Source organism: Zonotrichia leucophrys, chromosome 22 (assembly GCF_028769735.1).
Source record: "Zonotrichia leucophrys gambelii isolate GWCS_2022_RI chromosome 22, RI_Zleu_2.0, whole genome shotgun sequence".
Classification (NCBI taxonomy): Eukaryota; Metazoa; Chordata; class Aves; order Passeriformes; family Passerellidae; genus Zonotrichia; species Zonotrichia leucophrys.
The window spans coordinates 2,578,066-2,597,080 of NC_088191.1; the positions used below are offsets into that span (position 1 = coordinate 2,578,066).

Sequence of the window (19,015 nt, forward strand, 5' to 3'; positions counted from 1 at the left end):
GAGACTGGGGACTCAGAGAAGGGATGGAGAGCACAGGGAGGGGATGGAGAGGACGGCAGGGTGCAGAACAGGGACAGACGTGTGGGACTCAGAGAGGGGCTGGAGGGCACAGAGCGGGGATGGAGAGCACGGACAAGACCGGGAGAGCACGGCCAGCGGCTGAAGCGTCCGGCGGGGATGCCGGGGGGAGCGGGGCGGGCCCGGCCAGCCCGTCGGGGGGAGGAGGTGCCGTTCGCTGTCCGCTGCCCTTCCCTCGCCCTCCGGAGCAGCCCGGGGCCGCCCCGCTCCTTTAAAGGCTCCTCCTCCGTCTCGGAGGGGACCCGGCCCCGCCGGTCCGGCCCGAGGGCTGCGCCGGGAGCGCGGCGGGGAGCGCACGGCGGGGCCGGTGCCCCCAGCCCAGCCCGGCCGACATGAGCCCCCTCCCCACGGGCAACGGCAGCGCCTGGGGGGGCTCCGGCAACTGCAGCGGGGCTGCGCTGGGCCGGCAGTGGGTGCTGGGCACCGCCATCACCCTCACCGTGCTGGTCACCGTGGCCGGGAACCTGCTGGTGATCGTGGCCATCGCCAAAACGCCGCGGCTGCAGAGCATGACCAACGTGTTCATCACCTCGCTGGCGTGCGCCGACCTCATCATGGGCCTGCTGGTGGTGCCGCCGGGGGCCACCATGCTGCTGAGCGGCCACTGGCCCTACGGCACCACGGTGTGCGAGCTGTGGACCTCGCTGGACGTGCTGTGTGTGACGGCCAGCATCGAGACGCTGTGCGCCATCGCCGTGGATCGCTACCTGGCCATCACCGCCCCGCTGCAGTACGAGGCGCTGGTGACCAAGGGCCGTGCCCGGGCCGTGGTGTGCTTGGTGTGGGCCATCTCTGCCTTCATCTCCTTCCTCCCCATCATGAACCACTGGTGGAGGGATGGAGGGGACGAGCGGGCGGCGCGCTGCTACGAGGACCCGCGGTGCTGCGACTTTGTCACCAACGTCACCTACGCCATCGTGTCGTCCACCATCTCCTTCTACGTGCCGCTGCTCGTCATGATCTTCGTGTACGTGCGGGTTTTCGCCGTGGCCTCGCGGCACGTCCGGCTCATCGGCAAGGACAAGGTGAGGTTCGTGCAGGAGCCGCCGAGCCCCACGGGCCGGAGCAGCCGGCGCAGGAGGCCCTCACGCCTGCTGGCCATCAAGGAGCACAAGGCTCTCAAGACCTTGGGCATCATCATGGGCGTCTTCACGCTCTGCTGGCTGCCCTTCTTCGTGGCCAACATCATCAAGGTCTTCTGCCGCTCGCTGGTGTCGGATCAGCTCTTCCTCTTCCTCAACTGGCTGGGCTACATCAACTCGGCCTTCAACCCCATCATCTACTGCCGCAGCCCCGACTTCAGGAGCGCCTTCCGCAAGCTGCTGTGCTGCCCCCGCCGTGCTGACCGCCGGCTCCACGCCGTCTCACAGGACCTGCAGCGCTACCCCTGTGCCTTCAGCCCTCGGGCGGGACCCGCAGGGGACAGCAAGGCGGCCCTCGGGGAGGATGGCGAGGGCAGAACGGAGGAGGCTCCTCTGCCCCACCGGCAGCGCCCCCCGGGCGAGTCCCGGCTGCAGGGAGCGCAGAGCTCGCTGTGTTCCCAGCTGCATGAGTAGGTATTTGCTCGGGAGGGGCTTGAGGGGTTCGGTGCAGCCCTTTGGGGTCGGTGCTGGGGGAGCAGGCAGACCCCGTGGTGCACGGGAGAGGCTCTGAGATGTGGGACTGGGCACCATTGCCCTGCTCCCTGATGTTCCCCTAAAACTCTGGCCCCTCTGCTGGGCTGCAGAAATGGGGTCCCAACCAGTCCCACTCCAGCCCTTTGGGGTCGGTGCTGGGGGAGCACGGGAGAGGCTCTGGGATGTGGTAATGGGCAGCATTGCCCTGCTCCCTGATGTTCCCCTAAAACTCTGGCCCCTCTGCTGGGCTGCAAAATTGGGGTCCCAACCAGTCCCACTCTAGCCCGCCAGGACCTGCTCTGCTGTTCCTGGCCAAAGGAAACACGGGTGGTGAACAGCGAAGCAAACCAGCTGTGTGTCCCCAAACCTGGCATTTTCCCCTTCTCCCGATCCCCCTTTGGGCTGCTAAAGAAGGAAAACGCGGGGATCCCCTCTGCAGCGAGGCACTGTGGCTGCCCTCCCCACTCTGGGTTCTGCAGGTTGCTTTGCCCTCCAGCGGTGTAAATCTGGGAAGGGAATTCATTTCATCCCGCTGTGTTCCATGACGGGAAATGCGCTCCCGGAGGCGGCAGCCCGCTCAGAGCAGGGGGCTGGGGCTGGCAGGGGCTGGCAGAGGCTGGCAGGGTTGGCAGGAGTGATGGGGACACCCATGCTGTGGTTCTGCCCTGCCAGCACCCCGACAGGGATTTCCACCTCCAATTTCAGGGTGGGGTTTTTCCACGCTGAGTTTTTTTATTAGTATGACAAAATTGGAGTTCTGCTGGTTACTGTGAATTGTAGCCGCGTTTCTCCTGAGGGCAGGAGAGGTTTCCTGACAGAATTGTGCAGGTAGAGGTGCCGGAGGTGTTCCCTGGGCAGGATTCACCCATGCTGGGGACACGGGGTGCTGGATGGTGGGAGGGTCTGGGGTCTCACCCCTGCACTCCCCCATTTCAGGTTTGCTGGCGGAGAGACTCCCTCGGGTCCATCCGAGTGACTCGGAGCAGCCGAGAGCCGGGAGGAGAGCGCTTTCCCCGGCCGGGTCGTCATCATCATCATCATCATCGCCCCGGCCTCTCCTCTGCCCGCCTTGGCCGCCGCCCTCCCCGGGGAGCAGAGCCAGCCCCGGGCTGCTGCCCGGCTCCGGGCATGTGAGTCCGGATCAGCCGGGCCAGAGCCGCTTTAACCCTGCTTGTGCTGGTGCCTGGCGCTCCCAAATCCCTTCTGTGCCCGCCGGGGTGGTGGCCGCGGGTCCCTGTCCCCAGCCGAGCCTGCTGGGTGGCACTGTGTCACCTCCCACCCTCTGCTGGGTGGCACTGTGTCACCTCCCACCCTCTCCTTGCAGGGCCGGGGTTGCAGAAGCAGCGCCAGGGGTGACGGTGCTGGCAGGACCCGGAGAGGAGGAGGAAGAGGAGGAGGAGGAGGATCTCTCTGGGACAGCACCATCTCCTTCGTGCCGTCGGTGCTGCAGACCTGGAGCTGGGGAGAAGCTCTGGATCTGCTCAGCGAGGGGCAGCACAGCCTCAGGGATGTGTGGACAGGACAAGCTCCCATCGGGGTGCTCCTGGCACGGCTGGCAGAGGGAAGTGGAGAATGCCAGCTCTGCTTTCTTGAAGGACAAAGGACGCTGTTGTCCCAGGCTTGGCCAGTTTCAGACAGTGTGCTGAAGGACAGAGGAGCCTCCTGCAGGCTCAAGCCCTTCCCAGGGTTTCCATCCCTGCCCCAGCTGCTGCATTCCAGGGCTGAGTGCAATCCCTTCGGCAAAGGGAAAGCTCAGGGGAATGCACGGAGCACTTCCAAACGCAGGGAACCGGGATCGTGTCGGCTCTCTCGGCAGTTTCCCCCTCTCGTTTGGGACAGACTGGGGGACAGGAGGTGGATTTTCATTCTCATCTCACACCGTGCAGACGTGCCCTGTCCCGCAGCACCTCTGGGCACAGCTGCTGGCAGGATGTTCAGTGACTGCACAGTTTTTGTCCCGATTTGTGTCCCCTCTACCGTGTGAAATAAACCTCTGGATCTCTGCGGTGCCTCCACATCTGTCCTGAGCAGCGGGTGCTGCTCCATGGGCTGTTCCCACCTGCTGTTCCCTGCTCCATGTGCTGCTCCATGTGCTGTTCCCTGCTCCAGGTGCTGTTCCAGGTGCTGCTCCATGTGCAGTTTTCTGCTCCATGTGCAGTTCCCGGAGGTTCGGGGGCTCCATCCCCTCCCGGGGCCGTGGCTGGCAGGGAAGAGCTGGGCTGGAGCTGCCGGAGCTGCCCGGTGCCACCTCCTGTGCCAGGGAAATGCCAGCGCCTGCACAGGGACCTGACCTGGGATGCTGCGGGGTGTCCCTGCAGGGACCTGTACACACCTGTACACATACACCTGTACACACCTGTACACATACACCTGTACACACCTGTACACACCTGTACACATACACCTGTACACACCTGTACACATACACCTGTACACTCCTGTACTCACTCACCTGTACACACCCATGCACAGACACTCACCTGTACACATACACCTGTACACACACCTGTACTCAGCTGTACACACCCATGCATGGACACCTGTACGCACTCACCTGTATACACCTGTACTCAGCTGTACACACCTGTACACACCCATGGATAGACACCAGTATAACCTGTACTCACCTGTATACACCTGTACACACTCACCTGTACATACCTTTACACACCTGTACTCACCTGTACACACTCACCTGTACATACCTTTACACATCTCTACACACCTGTGGACATTCATCTGCACTCACCTATACACACCTGTACCCACCTGTACACATTCAACTGTACACACCTGTACTCACCTATACACACCTGTACACATTCACCTACACTCACCTGCATACACCTGTACCCACCTGTACTCACCTGAATTCACCTGTACTCACCTGTACCCACCTATACACACCTGTACACATTCACCTACACTCACCTGCACACACCTGTACCCACCTGTACTCACCTGAACTCACCTGTACCCACCTATACACACCTGTACCCACCTGTACCCACCTGTACTCACCTGCACACACCTGTACCCACCTACATACACTTGTACACACCTGCATACACACCTGCACACACCTGTACACACATGTACACACTCACCTGTACCCACCTGTCCGCCCAGGCCCCGCCCCTCAGGCCCCGCCCTTTCGGCGCTCTCGCGAGAGGGGCGGGGCGGTGCTCCCCGCCCGCTGCCGCCGCCGCTCCCGTCCCGTCCCGTCCCATCCCGCCGCATTCTCGGCCCGTCCCCATCCCCGGTGCCGCCGCTCGCTCTCCCGCAGCCATGGCGGCCCCGGGCTGGGCGCCCACCCACGTGCGGGTGACGGTGCTGCGGGCGCGGGGGCTGCGCGCCAAGGCGGCGGCGGGCGGCAGCGACGCGTACGCGGTGATGGCGCTGGGCCGCGACAAGTTCCGCACGTCGGTGGCCGAGCGCTGCCGGGGCGAGCCGCTGTGGCGGGAGGAGGCCACGTTCGAGCTGCCCGCCAAGGCCGCCGCGCTGCGCCTCACCGTGCTGCACCGCGCCCTCACCGGCGCCGACAAGTTCCTGGGCCGCGCCGAGGTGGAGCTGGGCCCGCTGAAGGAGGACGGCGGCCGGCGGCACACCAGGTGCGACCGGAGGGCTCCGGGGGGCTCCGGGAGGGATGGGGACCCGCACGGAGAGGGGTGTGAGGGCTGCGGTGTCCCAGGGGGGCTGGGGAGGAGGATGGAGAGACTCCTCTGGATCATGGAGAGGAGGTTTTGGGGGCCCACGGGGGTCATGGAGAGATTTGGGGCGTCCCACTGAGGTCTGGGAGAGCCATGAGGGGATTTCTGTGTCCCACGGGGGCTGGGGAGAAGGATGGAGAGGCCCCTCTGGGTCATGCAGAGGATGGAGAGGAGGTTTTGGGGAGGCTCTCAGGGCCGCGGGGTCATGGAGGGGTTTGGAGGGGATTTCTGTGCCCCACAGGAGCTGCGGAGAAGGATGGAGAGGCCCCTCTGGGTCATGCGGAGGATGGAGAGGGAGTTTTGGGGATGTCTCTCAGGCCCACGGGGGTCATGGAGGGGTTTGGAGGGGATTTCTGTGTCCGACGGGGGCTGGGGAGAAGGATGGAGTGGCCCCTCCAGGTCATGCAGAGGATGGGGAGGAAGTTTTGGGGCGCCTCTCAGGCTCATGGGGGCTTTGGAGAGGTTTAGAGGGGACCTGTGCATCCCACTCCTATGAGCCCCCACAGCTGGGGAATGCCTTCCCCTGGAAGAGGCTTGGGGGTCCCCGAGACAACTTTTCCATCCAGTCCTGCCTGGTCCTTGGGTTTGATTTTCAAACACTGACAGAAAAAACAGCCAGCCTGAACCTGAAACCTGATGTCCTCAGAGTGCTGCCCCTTCCAGCACAGACTGAACGCTAATTTATTTTTGCTAACAAACACTTGAAGCGTGTCAGGGTGGATAATTCCACCTTCCACGGGCCAGCTCCAGCTCTGTGTGTCACACACTCGCTGCTTTGAACACAAACACGGGCACGGTGAAACCCAGGGGTGGTGCCCGGGAGGGTTTTACTGGGAGTCAGCAGCCTTGTAATGTGCTGGTGAGTCACCTTCCTCCTCCTCTGCCTCACCTGAGCACCGCCGAGCCGTCCCGTTCATCAAGGCTTAATTAGGTTCATTAAGGCTGTGTCAGACAGGGCTGTGTTTACACTGCAGAGCCCCTTGGTCAGCAGAGCTCAGGGCCGGTGCCTCGGGGCTCCCAGGCATTCCTTTGTGTCTGGGCAAAGGAAAATTGAGAGGGAGAATAAAAAAAAAAAAAAAAAGAGAAAACACAGCTTTGGTAGTCCTGGGGAAATTTCTGGTGTTTTCAGTTGTTTGTAGCCGTCTGTTTCCTGTTTGAAGCCTGTTTTGTTCTTGCTGCCATGGTGATGTGTAGCCATAAAGGAGTAGTTTTATTTGGAAAATAGATAATGTTGATTGACAGGTGCTTGCTAACACCATAAATGCCACTAATGAGATTTGGTTTTTGTGGTTTGGGGGTTGTCAGTCGGTGATTTCCTTCCAGCCACCCCCAGGGGTGCTGCTTTCAGCTGAGCTGCCTTTGCTGAGCACACGGGATCGATTGTGGCACGGGATGCTCCTAGAAATCACTTTGGAACAACAGTGCCCAGTGCTGGCTCGTGTTAAAGGCACAGGGGTTGTGATTCTGGGGCTGCTGCAGCTCCAGGCACTGGGCAAAGCCTTGGTGTCCTGATAAAAACCCTTCCTTGGGTGTCTTCTAAGTGCCAGAGTGCCTGACTGTCAGCCAAGTGTTTGTTTAGAGTCACAGAATCCCAGAATGGACCTTAAAACCCATCTTGTTCCACCCCCTGCCCTGCCTAGGGACAGCTCCCACTGGGACATTGCTCCAAACCTGGCCTTGATCACTTTGCGGGACAGGACAGACACAGTTTCTGCAGGATCAGGCCCTCACCACCCTCAGAGGGAAGAATTTCTTCCACATTTCCCTCTGAAGTGTCTGTAGCAGATTCCTGAATCCATCTCCTTCAGTTATCCCCTTTAGTTTTGAATTTTCTCTGGAGCAAGTCACCTTTTCCTGTTCTCTTTTATTGCTTCCAGTATACCTTTGGAGGTTGAAGTGCAAATTTGATGGCAGGGCGCATTTGCATGCTCTGTTTGCTGCCTTTATTTGGAGGAAGAAACCAATCAGTTTCCAGGCAGCCTTTCCTATGGGTTCTGTGGGGTTGGAAATGCTACAACAAACAAAACCATACTGGTGTGCAGTGCTGCTCATCCTCTGTGCTGCCTCAGATGTGGTTTGAGTGTCACCAAGGGGTGTTTGAGGGCGTGTGGGTGGTGGGATTGTGGTTTGAGATGCCCTGGGCACTGTTGGGGAGCTGTTTTTGGGGAGGGAGAGGGCTCTGCCTGAGCAATGCCCTTCCTGGTGCGTGCCAGTCACGAGCCTGCGGAGGGGAGTGGAAATGCCCGAGCTCTGGGAGCCTGGGCTTGGCTCTCTGCTCTTGATTAGGGGTTCCTTGGCTTAGCAGGCATTAAGGAGCTGGAATGAAAGGTATGAGGGCGTGGGACAGCGTGTGCAGCTCTGAGGCTGCTGCTCTGCTCCACTTCAAAGCTGTGGCCCCTGCCAGTGTCAGGAGGAGAGATGAAAGGGCAGAGCAGAGTGGCTGAGCTGAAATGCAGGAATTCCATCTTGTGCCTCTGTTTTTTCTCCTTTTTTTTTAACCCTTCCTTATCTGGTTTGAAACCAAATCTTATTAATAACTTTGGTATGATAAGGAATGTTTTCTTTGGCACCTGGGGCTGTGAAGGTGACGTCACCTTAAGATTAAAGTCTTTCTTTTCCTACACTGTGGGCTGATTTGATTTTTCAGCCGTAAGAACCTTCTGTGTTCTCAATTACTGGTGTGTGACTGTTCACAGGGATGAGGGAAGAGACGAGGATCTGACTCCATGTTTCAGAAGGCTTGATTTATTATTTTATGATATATATTGTATTAAAACTATACTAAAAGAATAGAAGAAAGGATTTCATCAGAAGGCTAGCTAAGAATAGAATAGGAAAGAATGATAACAAAGGCTTGTGGCTTGGACTCTGTCCAAGCTAGCTGGGCTGTGATTGGCCATTAATTAGAAACAACCACATGAGACCAATCACAGATGCACCTGTTGCATTCCACAGCAGCAGATAACCAATGTTGACATTTTGTTCCTGAGGCCTCTCAGCTTGTCAGGAGGAAAAATCCTAAGGAAAGGATTTTTCATACAAGATGTCTGTGACATTGGTTGTTAAAGAAACCTCCTTGTTGCTGCAGGTGGTACAAGCTTCGCTCCAAACCTGGGAAGAAGGAAAAGGAGAGAGGGGAGATTGAGGTGGACATCCAGTTCATGAGGAGCAACATGACAGCCAGCATGTTTGATCTGTCCATGAAGGACAAGCCCCGCTCTCCCTTTGGGAAGCTCAAAGACAAACTCAAGGGCAAGAGGAGCAGTGGCCTCTCAGACACAGCGTCAGCCATCGTCCCCAGCACCTCCCACTCCCCTGCTGACAGCGAGGATGAGGCAGTGGAGAAGGAGAAGAAGAAATCCAAGTTCAAAGCGCTGTTCTCCAAGCCTGGCCTGCAGAAGACATCGCTGTCCCAGTCCATGTCGGTGCTGCCCACCCAGCAGCCCCTCACCCCGAGGGTTCGGCTGCGGCCCAGCGACTTCCAGGCGCAGTGGGATGAGGAGGAGGAGTCCCAGACCTCTCCTGCCTCAGAACGTGAGTGTTGGCACAAAACCTTCCCCCAAAGGGTTCTTTGCACTCTTCACAGCACTGGTTAAATTCTCCTTTCTGACCAAATCCTCCCTGCTAGCACTGAGGCTGGCAGTAGTGTCAGAGAAAAGATTATTCTTGCATCTTCAATTTCTCCCTGTTTTTCTTTTTTTTTTTTTCCAGGATCCTTTGAAAGTGTGCCAGAACAGAAGCCAGCTCCTTCTCCTCTGTTCAAATCTCGTAAACCAGCCTTTTTGGACAGTAGGCAGCTAACCCAGGGAACCACTAACCACACCAAAAAGGATGGGCTCTCGTTGTTCAGTGGCCTTAAATCCAAAAACGATCCCGTGTCCAAGTCCAGTCTGTGTATCAATGGCAGTCACGTTTATATGGAAGAGACCACGACAAAGGACAAGACTCCAACCTCCTCCCCCTCTCCTCACAACCTCAGGAGGAAGCAGCTCTTTGCTTCAGAGGAGAACCTGTCCTCCAGGTCCACTAAGCCACCTGAAGAGACGGGGAGAACCTCTCCTGGGCAGGCATTCTCTGGCTCCACATCCTTGGAGACTTTCAAATCCATGACTTTGCCATCGTACAAACTGCTCAGCAGTGAGGAGCACCTGGACACCAGCGTTCCACCAAGCACTGAGCCTGTCAGAGAGACCAAAAAACCAGACCACAAAAAGTCTGCCTTGCTCTCCTTGGTCACTGGGAAGAAGGAAATGGTGAAGCCCAGCGAGGCTGAGATTATTCCTGACAGGACCCTGCAGAGTGAGGAAAATACAATTCCAGAAGAGAAGAGTGAAGAGGAGGCCAAATGCCCTGAAGCCCCAGCAGATGTGGGCAGAGGGAGCCCCTCAGGAGATGCTCACCATGCAGGGGAGGCCATCACAACCAAGCAGCAGCCCAGCCCTTGTGAGGAGGAACAGAAACCTGAGAAAGCTGCACCAGCCAAGACCAAAGCTGTGAAACCCAGGTGAGCCCCAGCTGCTGGCAGGAGTGGGGTGGGCACTGCTGGTGGCAGGTGGCAGCAGGCTGTGTCTGCCACACCTGGGCTCAGGTGCTGCTCTGTGGGTGCCTGTGGGTTTTACTCTGGTGTTGGGAGCTTTGATAGCAAAGAAAAACTCCCAAGTTCTTCCTCGGTGTGAATAAAAGATGGATGTGGGGGTGCTCCTTGAAATAGTGGCTCTCTAGCTCAGGAGGCACCTGTGCAGGTGCTGAAGGGGTGAATTTTCTTGCTGGATCTCTTGCACAAACTAACTCTGTCCGAGCTGTGTGGCTGCAGCCTCCCCAGGGTGTGAAATGCCCGTTCTAACATCTCTGCTTTCCTCTTCCCTACTTGGCTGTGCTCTCCCAAAGGGTGGCCTTGGAGCCCTTCTGCTTTTGGCATTGCTCACAGCAGCACAGAGGGATTTGGTGTGGATTTGTACACGAGGCTTTTTCGGAAATTCTCCTCCTTTATCCCTCATACAAATATATTAATTGTGTATGAGGTATATAATATATATATTTGTAGGTGTGCCCTACTAATAAGGCTGTGTTTTGTGTGTGTCCCTAACTCCTCATTTTCAGTGCTTCTCAAGTCTGAGTTTCTTGCCTGTGCAGTGTTTTACATACTAATAAACCTGCTTGGGGTGCAAAGAGAGGGTGCTTAAAGCAGCAAACCAAGCTCTGCAGCAGGAGAGTGTGACAGTGTTCACAGGGGTCTGAGGATGAGGGAAGAGATGAGACTCTGACTCCATGTTTCAGAAGGCTGATTTATTATTTTATGATATATGTTATATTAAAATTATACTAAAAGAATAGAAGAAAGGATTTCATCAGAAGGCTGGCTAAGAATAGAAAAAGAAAGAATGATAACAAAAGCTTGTGGCTTGGACTCTCTGTCTGAGCCAGCTGGGCTGTGATTGGCCATTAATTAGAAACAACCACATGAGACCAATCCCAGATGCACCTGTTGCATTCCACAGCAGCAGATCATCAATGTTTCCATTTTGTTCCTGAGGCTTCTCAGCTTCTCAGGAGGAAAAATCTTAAAGAAAGATTTTTAATGAAAAGATGTCTGTGACAGGAGAGTTCTGGCATAAGCCCAGAGCTTGGTAAAGGTGCTGTAAAGTCTCACAGACAAGGGGACACCTCTCTCTGAGGTCTCTGTAAGGTGTAGCTCATCTCCAGTGGCAGAGCTGATGGAGGCTGGTGCTAAAGCTTGTCTGTTCCTGCCTCGTGTTGCATCTGCAAGTGACATGCGAGTTTTTTGTCCCTTTTTGCAGACTGGGCCTGTCTCCAGAGGAGGAACCCAAAGCCACGCTTCCTACTCTTGCACCTGCCCCCCTCCCTGCTTTCCTGTCTGTGCACCCTATCAGCAGTGCCAATAATCCTTTTATTTCTGAAGTGGGGCAGACAGTCCAAGTGCCAGACTCTGAAAACATCACTCCTGCCTCTCTCACTTCTCCTGCTTTTGCTGCAGAGCTCTGGAATGACAAGAACCCTTTTAGTGCTGAGTGGGACAGGGCATCCAGAGCCCTGGATCCCAACAGCATCACCCATTTCCCTTCATCCCATCATCCTGCAGCCTCTGTTCCCACAGTGCCTCTTCCTGGGCAGGGCTCTGCCCGGGGCAATAATCCTTTTGCTGCTGGCTGGGGGCAGGGTCCTGAGGGCTCTGAGGCTTCCCAGGGTCTCTCTGACCCACACACACCTTCTGTCCCCTCTGTCTGTCCTTTCAATGACAACAATCCCTTCGTGTCCAGGCGTGGGGCACAGGCAGTGCCAGCTGCCCAGGCTGGTTCTTCCCCTTCCTGCCTTCCTGCTGGGGAGGATTGTTCCTCTGCAGGACCCCCTGCTCGTGGTGCTTCAGGGGGCTCTGCACGTGTGGCTTTAAGCAGTGATGCCACAGCTGTGCCACACCCTCTGGGCACCTTGGCTGGCCCCCCTGGGCTGGCTCCAGAGCCACGCTGGGATTCTGCCCAGCTTCAGCCTGGGGGTTCTTTGGAAAGCAGCAAGCCAGGCCCTGGGAAATGTGTGTCCTTTGTCCTTGGGGGATGGCAGGGTGTTCCAGCAGGTGATGCAGGTGGAGAGCAGCCCCTGGATCCCAGTGGGAGGTTACAGATGAGCTCAGGAGCAGCAGGAGAGCCAGCAGGGTTTGGGGGTGACCCATCGACAGAGCTGTCTGGGGACAGCACACATCCCACCTGGAGCAGTGATGGAGCAGCTGTGGAGGCCACTGGTGTGAGCACTGCTTTTGTGTCCCTCTCCAAGTGCAGTGACAGCCTCGTGGCAGAGGCTGAGCAGGCACAACCCCCCAGGAGTGAGCTCAGGGAGGGGCAGGAGCCCTGTGGAAAGCAGTGTGCAGAACGTGTGCCCATGTCAGAGCCCCAGGCACCTCCAGCTGCTGGAAATCAGCCCCTTCCTCCAGTCCAGCCCACACCCAGAGCCTGCAGGGTGTGCCCTGGGGAAGGGGGTGCAGGGAGGGCTGGCAGGGAGCTCCTTGTGCCCCCAAAGCCAGCCCCACGAGTGGCTGTGCTGCTGAGGAAACCCCCAGGGACCCCCCAGGCTGATGCTCCTGCTCCAGGGGATGCTGCAAATTCCACCCCAGGGCTCCCATTCCCTGCTCAGGGGGGCTCCTTGGGGACTGTCACCCCTGCAGTGGCACCCAGGGGTGTCAGTCCCCAAAGAGGACAGAGCAGGCCTGTAGAAAAGGAGGGTGGTGATGGTTTGTCTGTCTGTCTGACAAATGTCAGGTCTGCCCTTCCTGTTCCTGGGGACCGTGGCTCGGTGCTGCCCGTGATCCCTGAGGGAGGCTCTGATGAGGAGCTGCTGGGGGACTGCCAGGACAGCTGTGAGGCCCCTGCAGGTGACAGAGGTGTTCTGGGGAATGGAGAGCAGCCCAGAGGTGTGACAGCTTTGCATGGAGAGCGGAGAGAGCTCTCTGATAGCTCTGCTGCTGCTCCAGGAGGAGGAGGAGGAGGAGGAGCCATTCCTGGTGCTTGTGAGCCAGGGAGCTTGGCTGAGCTGCCAGGGAGTTTGGCTGAGCTGCCAGGGAGTTTGGCTGAGCTGCCTGCTGCACTGGGGGCTCCCAGGGTCTCTGTCCAAGGAGCTGACTCAGGTTTAGCTGTGACATCTCATTCCAAGGAGTGTGACACTCCTTCTGAGAAACAACAGCTGGAAAGGAGTGCAGGTGCTGAGGAGCGTGCAGAGTGTGACTTCTCTGAGCCTTCTGCTTTCTCTTCCTCCCTGTCAAGTCCTTGCCAGCCCCACTCTTCCTCTCACTCCCTCCTCTCTGACACCCCGAGTTGTAGAGCAGAGTCTCCGAAAAAGCCGAGAGCCGAGGGCTTCGCAGATAAAGCGGGAAATTCGGGCAAGAAGAAACTTCTCCAGGCACGGGTCTCACCCTCTGAAACGTCCCCTAACCACCCCCCATGGGGTGAAACCGTGTCTCCCCAGCACAGGTGAGACATGTTGGGGTCACAGCAGTGAGCTCTGAGCTTTGCTTTGCCCTCTGTCCCTGAGCTCCTGCATGAGGCCAGGACAGCCCTGATTCCTCTGGGGGCTGGGTTTGTCAGGGCTTGGCTGCCAAGGGGAGCACCCTGAGGAGAAAAAAACCTCTCCAGGCACAGGTTTCACCCTCTGAAATGTTCCCTAATGGTGTGAAACTGTGTATCCCCAGCACAGGTGAGACATGTGGGGGTCACAGCAGTGAGCTCTCAGCTTTGCTTTGCCCTCTGGGTGCATTTCTGTCCTTGAGGCTGCTGCACCCGGCCAGGACAGCCCTGATTCCTCTGGGAGCTGGGTTTGTCAGGGCTTGGCTGCTGTGGGGCTGCTGCTGGCTGCAGGAGGGTCTGTGCAGCTCCTCAGGGGAGCAGCTGCTCTTAGGGGAGCTTAGGGAAAGTGCAGGGGGAATGGAATCATTCCATGCCACTGGCAGAAGGGCCTGGGGCTGAGCTGTTTGTCAGACACCTGATAAATGAGGTGGTGCTTCATTTTCTGCCTGTGTGGGCTCCTCAGGGTTCACCTGCTCTGTGGAGTGCTGCCACTGACCTGTCAGCCCTTGAGACTTCACCTGCAGAGCTCTTCCTGGGGTCTAGGACACCTCAGGGCCAATGTTTCCTGGAATAAAAAATAAAATTTTGTTCCTGTGTTAGAATTGGTGCTGTAAGTCCAAATAATGCCAGCACTTCCTCGCAGCTGGTGGTGTCAGTTCAGCTTGGCCAAGGCCTGACACTTGTCTCAGGGCAGCAGAAGTATTTGGTGTGTTGTAAGATCACAAATATGTTCTGATTAGGAAAGGCAGCCTGAAATACCAGTTTCTGAGGGATCACAGTGGCTGCCCTGTGTTCTGTCTCCTCGTGCAGCCTGACCTGGCTTTTCTTCCATGACACACACAGGATGTATTTCCCTTCCTGCTGCTGCTTTATCTCCAACACCTTAAGTCAGTAAAGATAGCAGAGAACTGGAAAATATTTAAAATACTTACAAACCCCCTGTGGCTTAGAAATGCCTTGTCTTCCTGAAGCTGAATCTCTTTTCTTTCAGGAGATAGAGCAGGGAGGGAATCATCCCCAATTTCTTGCTGTATTTGTTCTCATTCTAAAGATCTTTCTCATGCTGCTGTTACCTCTCCTGCCTGAACAACAGGACCCTTTCTTTTTTGCTGTTACAGACTCCATCCTGTGAAGCCAATGAATGCCATGGCAAACAAACCTCAGAGCAAGAACCTGAATGTCATCAGCACCATGAATGAAAAGCTGCTGGAAATGAGTGTGAAGGTATGGAGGGAAGTGGCAATTTCACTGCCCAAGCTTTGATTTATTGAAGAGTTTGTGTATTCCAGATAGTTGGGACATGAACATGCTTTTGGTCAGCCCCCAAGAGTGAGAGCAGTCCTTAAATGCTCATTTTTTTTGCAGAGTGACCTGTAAATAGAGTTGGGGCTCATTTTTTGTGGGGGAAATTCTCAGGCAGACCCAATTCCTTGGAGCACACTTGTGCAGTTGGGTCAGCAGTGGGATTGAGAGGAGCTTTCAGCTTAATCCTGCCCTCAAAAGAGACCTCCAGCTTCAGGCACAGCTTCCCTGCAGGCTGAAATGAAAGGCTGGGAGCACCCCTGGCTCAGCAGGGAAAATCCCAGCTGCCCTTATGGTCTGTCAGGGTTTTTTTGGGGAAATGGGGAAGTTAGAACTGAAATAACAGCAGTGCCTCCTTCTGGTGAGAGGGGAGAGGATGGGATTTGAGAGATTCAGACTGAGAAAGAGTTCAAAACTTGCAATGGGTGTTCTGATTGCACCTCAGTTGTGTGTGATGCCCCTCAGGAGCCTGTTGTGCTCACACTCCCTGCCTGGGCAGTGTTCTAGGAGTCAGCAGAAGCTGACTGATTTTAAAATCTGATTTTAAAATCTGGTTTTAACCCTCAAGCTGCCCAATACCTCTCATGCTGCTTGAGGTTTTAAGAATTGTATATTCCAGATAGTTGGGACACAAATGCCCTTTTGGTCAGCCCCCAAAAGTGGGAGCAATCCTTAAATTCTTATTTTTTTGCAGAGTGACCTATAAATAGAGCTGGGGTTTGTGTTTTGTGGGGGAAATTCTCAGCACAGCCACTTCTTTATAGCACATGAACATCCTCAATTGTGTGATGCCCCTCAGGAGCCTGTTGTGCTCACACTCCTTCCCTGGGCAGTGTTCTGGGAGCTGCAGGAGTCAGCAGAAGCTGACTGGTTTTAAAATCTGGTTTAAAATCTGGTTTTAACCCTCAAGCTGCCCAGTACCTCTCATGCTGCTTGAGTCTTAAAACCAGATTTTTCAAAGGAAAATTTTAAAATCTGGTTTTAACCCTCAAGCTGCCCAGTACCTCTCATGCTGCTTGAGGCTTAAAACCAGATTTTTCAAAGGAAAATTTTAAAATCTGGTTTTAGCCCTCAAGCTGCCCAGTACCTCTCATGCTGCTTGAGGCTTAAAACCAGATTTTTCAAAGGAAAATTTTAAAATCTGGTTTTAACCCTCAAGCTGCCCATTACCTCTCATGCTGCTTGAGGCTTAAAACCAGATTTTTTCAGAGCAATAAGAAGAACCAGCAAAGGCCTGGGTGGGTGTTTCTTGCTGTCTAACCTGAATTTGGCTTTCTAAGCAGCTGCTTGAGGCTTTTGCAGGTTTGTTTGGCAGCAGCTGTCTCTGTGCTGCTCTGGGTGTTGTGTCTGGTCTGGAATGTGCTGTGCCTGCTCTGAGCCTGCCTTCCCTCCCTCCCTCTGCAGAAATACGATCCCTCAGACCCTGCCTATGCCTATGCTCAGCTGACACACGATGAGCTGATCCAGCTGGTGCTCAAACAGAAGGATACCATTACCAGGAAGGACCTGCAGGTGAGGGAGCTCGAGGATTACATCGACAACCTGCTGGTCAGAGTCATGGAGGAAACCCCAAACATCCTCAGAATCTCCATGTCTGGCAACAAAAAAGCTGGGAAGATGTGAAAGGTCTGGTGGGCAAGGACTGATCCCCCTCAGGGGAGGGTGAGGAGCTGCTGGTGCTGCTTGTGCTGCTCCCAGAAAATGAGTTTTTCCTGTTCCTGCCTTGAGCAACCCTCAGATTGATTAATAGTCCCATCAGGTCACCTTACTGTATTTATTTTCTTGGTTTCTTCCCATTGTTTGGGAAGGTCAGGCTGTGATGGGAAGGAGGAGGGTTTTTGATGTGTTTTGCTTCCCAGCAAGGCACTGATGATCCTTTAGGAAGATTTTTTTTAAAAATGGTTTTGTTTTGTAGCAGCTTTTAGAGATCAGTTACTTTTCTTTCCACATCTGAAGTTGTAGTGCAATATAAATCCTTGGACAGTAGAGCTTGAGGATTTGATTGTTTTTAAAATAATAATAATAATTAACTACACTGGAGAAATCCAAAGATGGGCTGTAATTTAAAAGGAATCAATGCCCTGAAAGTTGAGTGTAAGCTGACCAAATCTCAGTTCATCTCATCAAGTGGACATTCCCAAGAATCCTTCAAGGGAAAGTTTTCAGGTTTTTTGGAGTAGGAGATGTTGAGGTTCATGGTACGTTTCTACCATAGGAATGGCATCAGTGAATTTAGCCCAAAGGTACATTTTAAACCAGAAATTGTTCTTTTAGTGTCTTAAATTTCTGTTTTGAAGGTTATTCAAAGCAGGCAGAAGCTGCTCTGGCTCTGCCCCTTGTGCCCTGTGGGAGCTCTGTGACTTTTCCTTTTTGAGAAAGAAATCTTTTGGGGTTTGGAGCTGGGGCTCACCTTAAAGCCCCTTCCAAAGGTACATTTTAAACCAGAAATTTTTCTCTCATGTCTTAAATTTCTGCTCTGGAGCTTGTTCAGAGCAGGCAGAGGCTGCCCTGGCTCTGCCCCTTGTGCCCAGTGGGAGCTCTGTGACTTTTTCCTTCTGAGGGACACAGAAATCTTTTGGGGTTTGGAGCTGGGCTCACCTTGAAGCCCTTCCAAAGGATGGTTTACCAGGGTAGGGAGAGTCCATGGAAGGCTCAGAGAGAAGCTGGAAAACCAACAGAGCCCTGCAAAGGACCAAAGCTTCATGAGGACCAAAGCTTTAAAGCTTTCCAGCCTTAATTCTGTAGAAATGAACACTCCTACCTTTGGAAATGGTTGGGTTATGGGGTCACTCCTGGCCCAGGGGTGAGTTTCTAATTCCATTTTTCTACAGGAAAGCACTTTACTGGGGGACTGGAGCAGCTCTCACCCTGTGAGCAGGCTGCTTGCAATGTCACAAACCACTGGAGATCCCAAATGCTGGATTTTGTAGCAAGGAGCAGTTTGATAGATTTGCACAGAGATGTAAACATTTATTAGAAAAATCAAAGAAATGCTCTAAATGACATTTTTATTCTTGTTACCAAAATCTGGAGCTTTACTGAGCTCTGACCTCAAACAAGCCTTAAGAGCTGAAAGTCTGGAAAGACTTCAGATCCTTTAATCTCATTTTAGTGTTATTTGAGCAGTGAGGGTGTTCTGTCCTTCCTGCTGCCCCCTCTGCTCTGAGTGAGGCAGCTTTGGTGGTGGTTTCATTCTGAGTGCTGCTGCTGCTCCCTCCTGTGCCTTCTCGAGTGAGGAAGATGAAGGATTGATTTGTTTCCTCCTCTCTGCACACAGGATCCTGTACCTCACTGATCAATTTGTATTTTAGACTTTTTCTCTGCTGGGAAGAGTGACCTGCACAGAACCAAAGCAATAAATAATTTTATTTTTGAGAAAATAATATTATTATTGAGAAAATAATATTATTGTTCAGAAAATAATATTATTATGCAGAAAATAAATAATATTCTGCTGTTAGCAGAGATGAAGCCTTAACACTTGGGCAGCCTTTCTGTGCCAGTTCAGCCCTGGGTGTTGGGTGAAACCCAAGCTCAGCCCAGCTCTGCTGTCCTTGGGGGCACAGGGGGGTCCCAATCTTGGACCCCCTCAGCCCTCACACCTCATTTTTATTGACAACACTCATTAAATCCTTCCTTTCATGTGGGGGGACTGGCATTTTATATCCTCAAGGGCCTTAAGAATCAAATTTCTTGTTTGTTATTGAAGGATTTCATGCATGTTCCCTGTTTGTACTCTCTGCTTTTAGCCCAGGTACTGTTTGTTTGGTTTTAAACACTTTTTGGTTTTATGGAACACTAAAATAAAGACAATTTAAACCCAGAGTTCTGAGCACCCTGTCTTTGTTCTGAAGGGCTTTGTCCCCTCCTTGTGCCTCTCTGCTCATCCCCTGTGGCAGTTCCAGCTGTGGGTTTTTCTGGTTGAAGGCACTTGAGACAGTAATTCATGTTCAGACTCAAGTGTTGCATATTCATTCCCACACCTCATCCATGATGCATAAATTCCATTCAAACACAGGATTCTGTCTGGTCATCATCAACTTCCTCTGAATCCTGACAGCGCCTTCCAGGTGGGAAGAAGTTCGTTTCTTCTGATAATGGAGCAATAAATTCTTTTTCTCTGAAAGATTCAGGTGTCCTGTGGCTGCTATTTCCCTGCAAGTCCTTTCTTTAAACAAAGTATCCTACATAGCATCGTTTCTATTTTAACATTTTGTATTTACCTAAAACTTTATTTAAC

At 54.1% G+C, this 19,015-nt stretch overlaps 2 protein-coding genes across 4 annotated transcripts; both read left to right on the forward strand.

Annotated features, from left to right (window-relative positions):
* The first annotated feature begins 410 nt into the window (after window positions 1-410).
* ADRB3 (adrenoceptor beta 3) lies at window positions 411-2,670 on the forward strand. Its single transcript, XM_064731112.1, has 2 exons — window positions 411-1,630; window positions 2,631-2,670. Exons 1-2 carry the CDS (start codon window positions 411-413, stop codon window positions 2,668-2,670), a joined length of 1,260 nt encoding a protein of 419 aa, XP_064587182.1.
* Window positions 2,671-4,906: 2,236 nt separating this feature from the next.
* RAB11FIP1 (RAB11 family interacting protein 1) lies at window positions 4,907-18,598 on the forward strand. 3 transcript variants are annotated; one of them, XM_064731081.1, is made up of 6 exons: window positions 4,907-5,305; window positions 8,493-8,938; window positions 9,116-9,908; window positions 11,203-13,380; window positions 14,592-14,697; window positions 16,180-18,598. In XM_064731081.1, exons 1-6 carry the CDS (start codon window positions 4,983-4,985, stop codon window positions 16,396-16,398), a joined length of 4,065 nt encoding a protein of 1,354 aa, XP_064587151.1. In that variant the 5' UTR covers window positions 4,907-4,982; the 3' UTR covers window positions 16,399-18,598. The 3 variants fall into 3 exon arrangements, with proteins under 3 accessions (XP_064587151.1, XP_064587152.1, XP_064587153.1); XM_064731082.1 differs by having other exon boundaries at window positions 13,231-13,380; XM_064731083.1 differs by lacking the exon at window positions 11,203-13,380.
* Window positions 18,599-19,015: the final 417 nt, after the last annotated feature.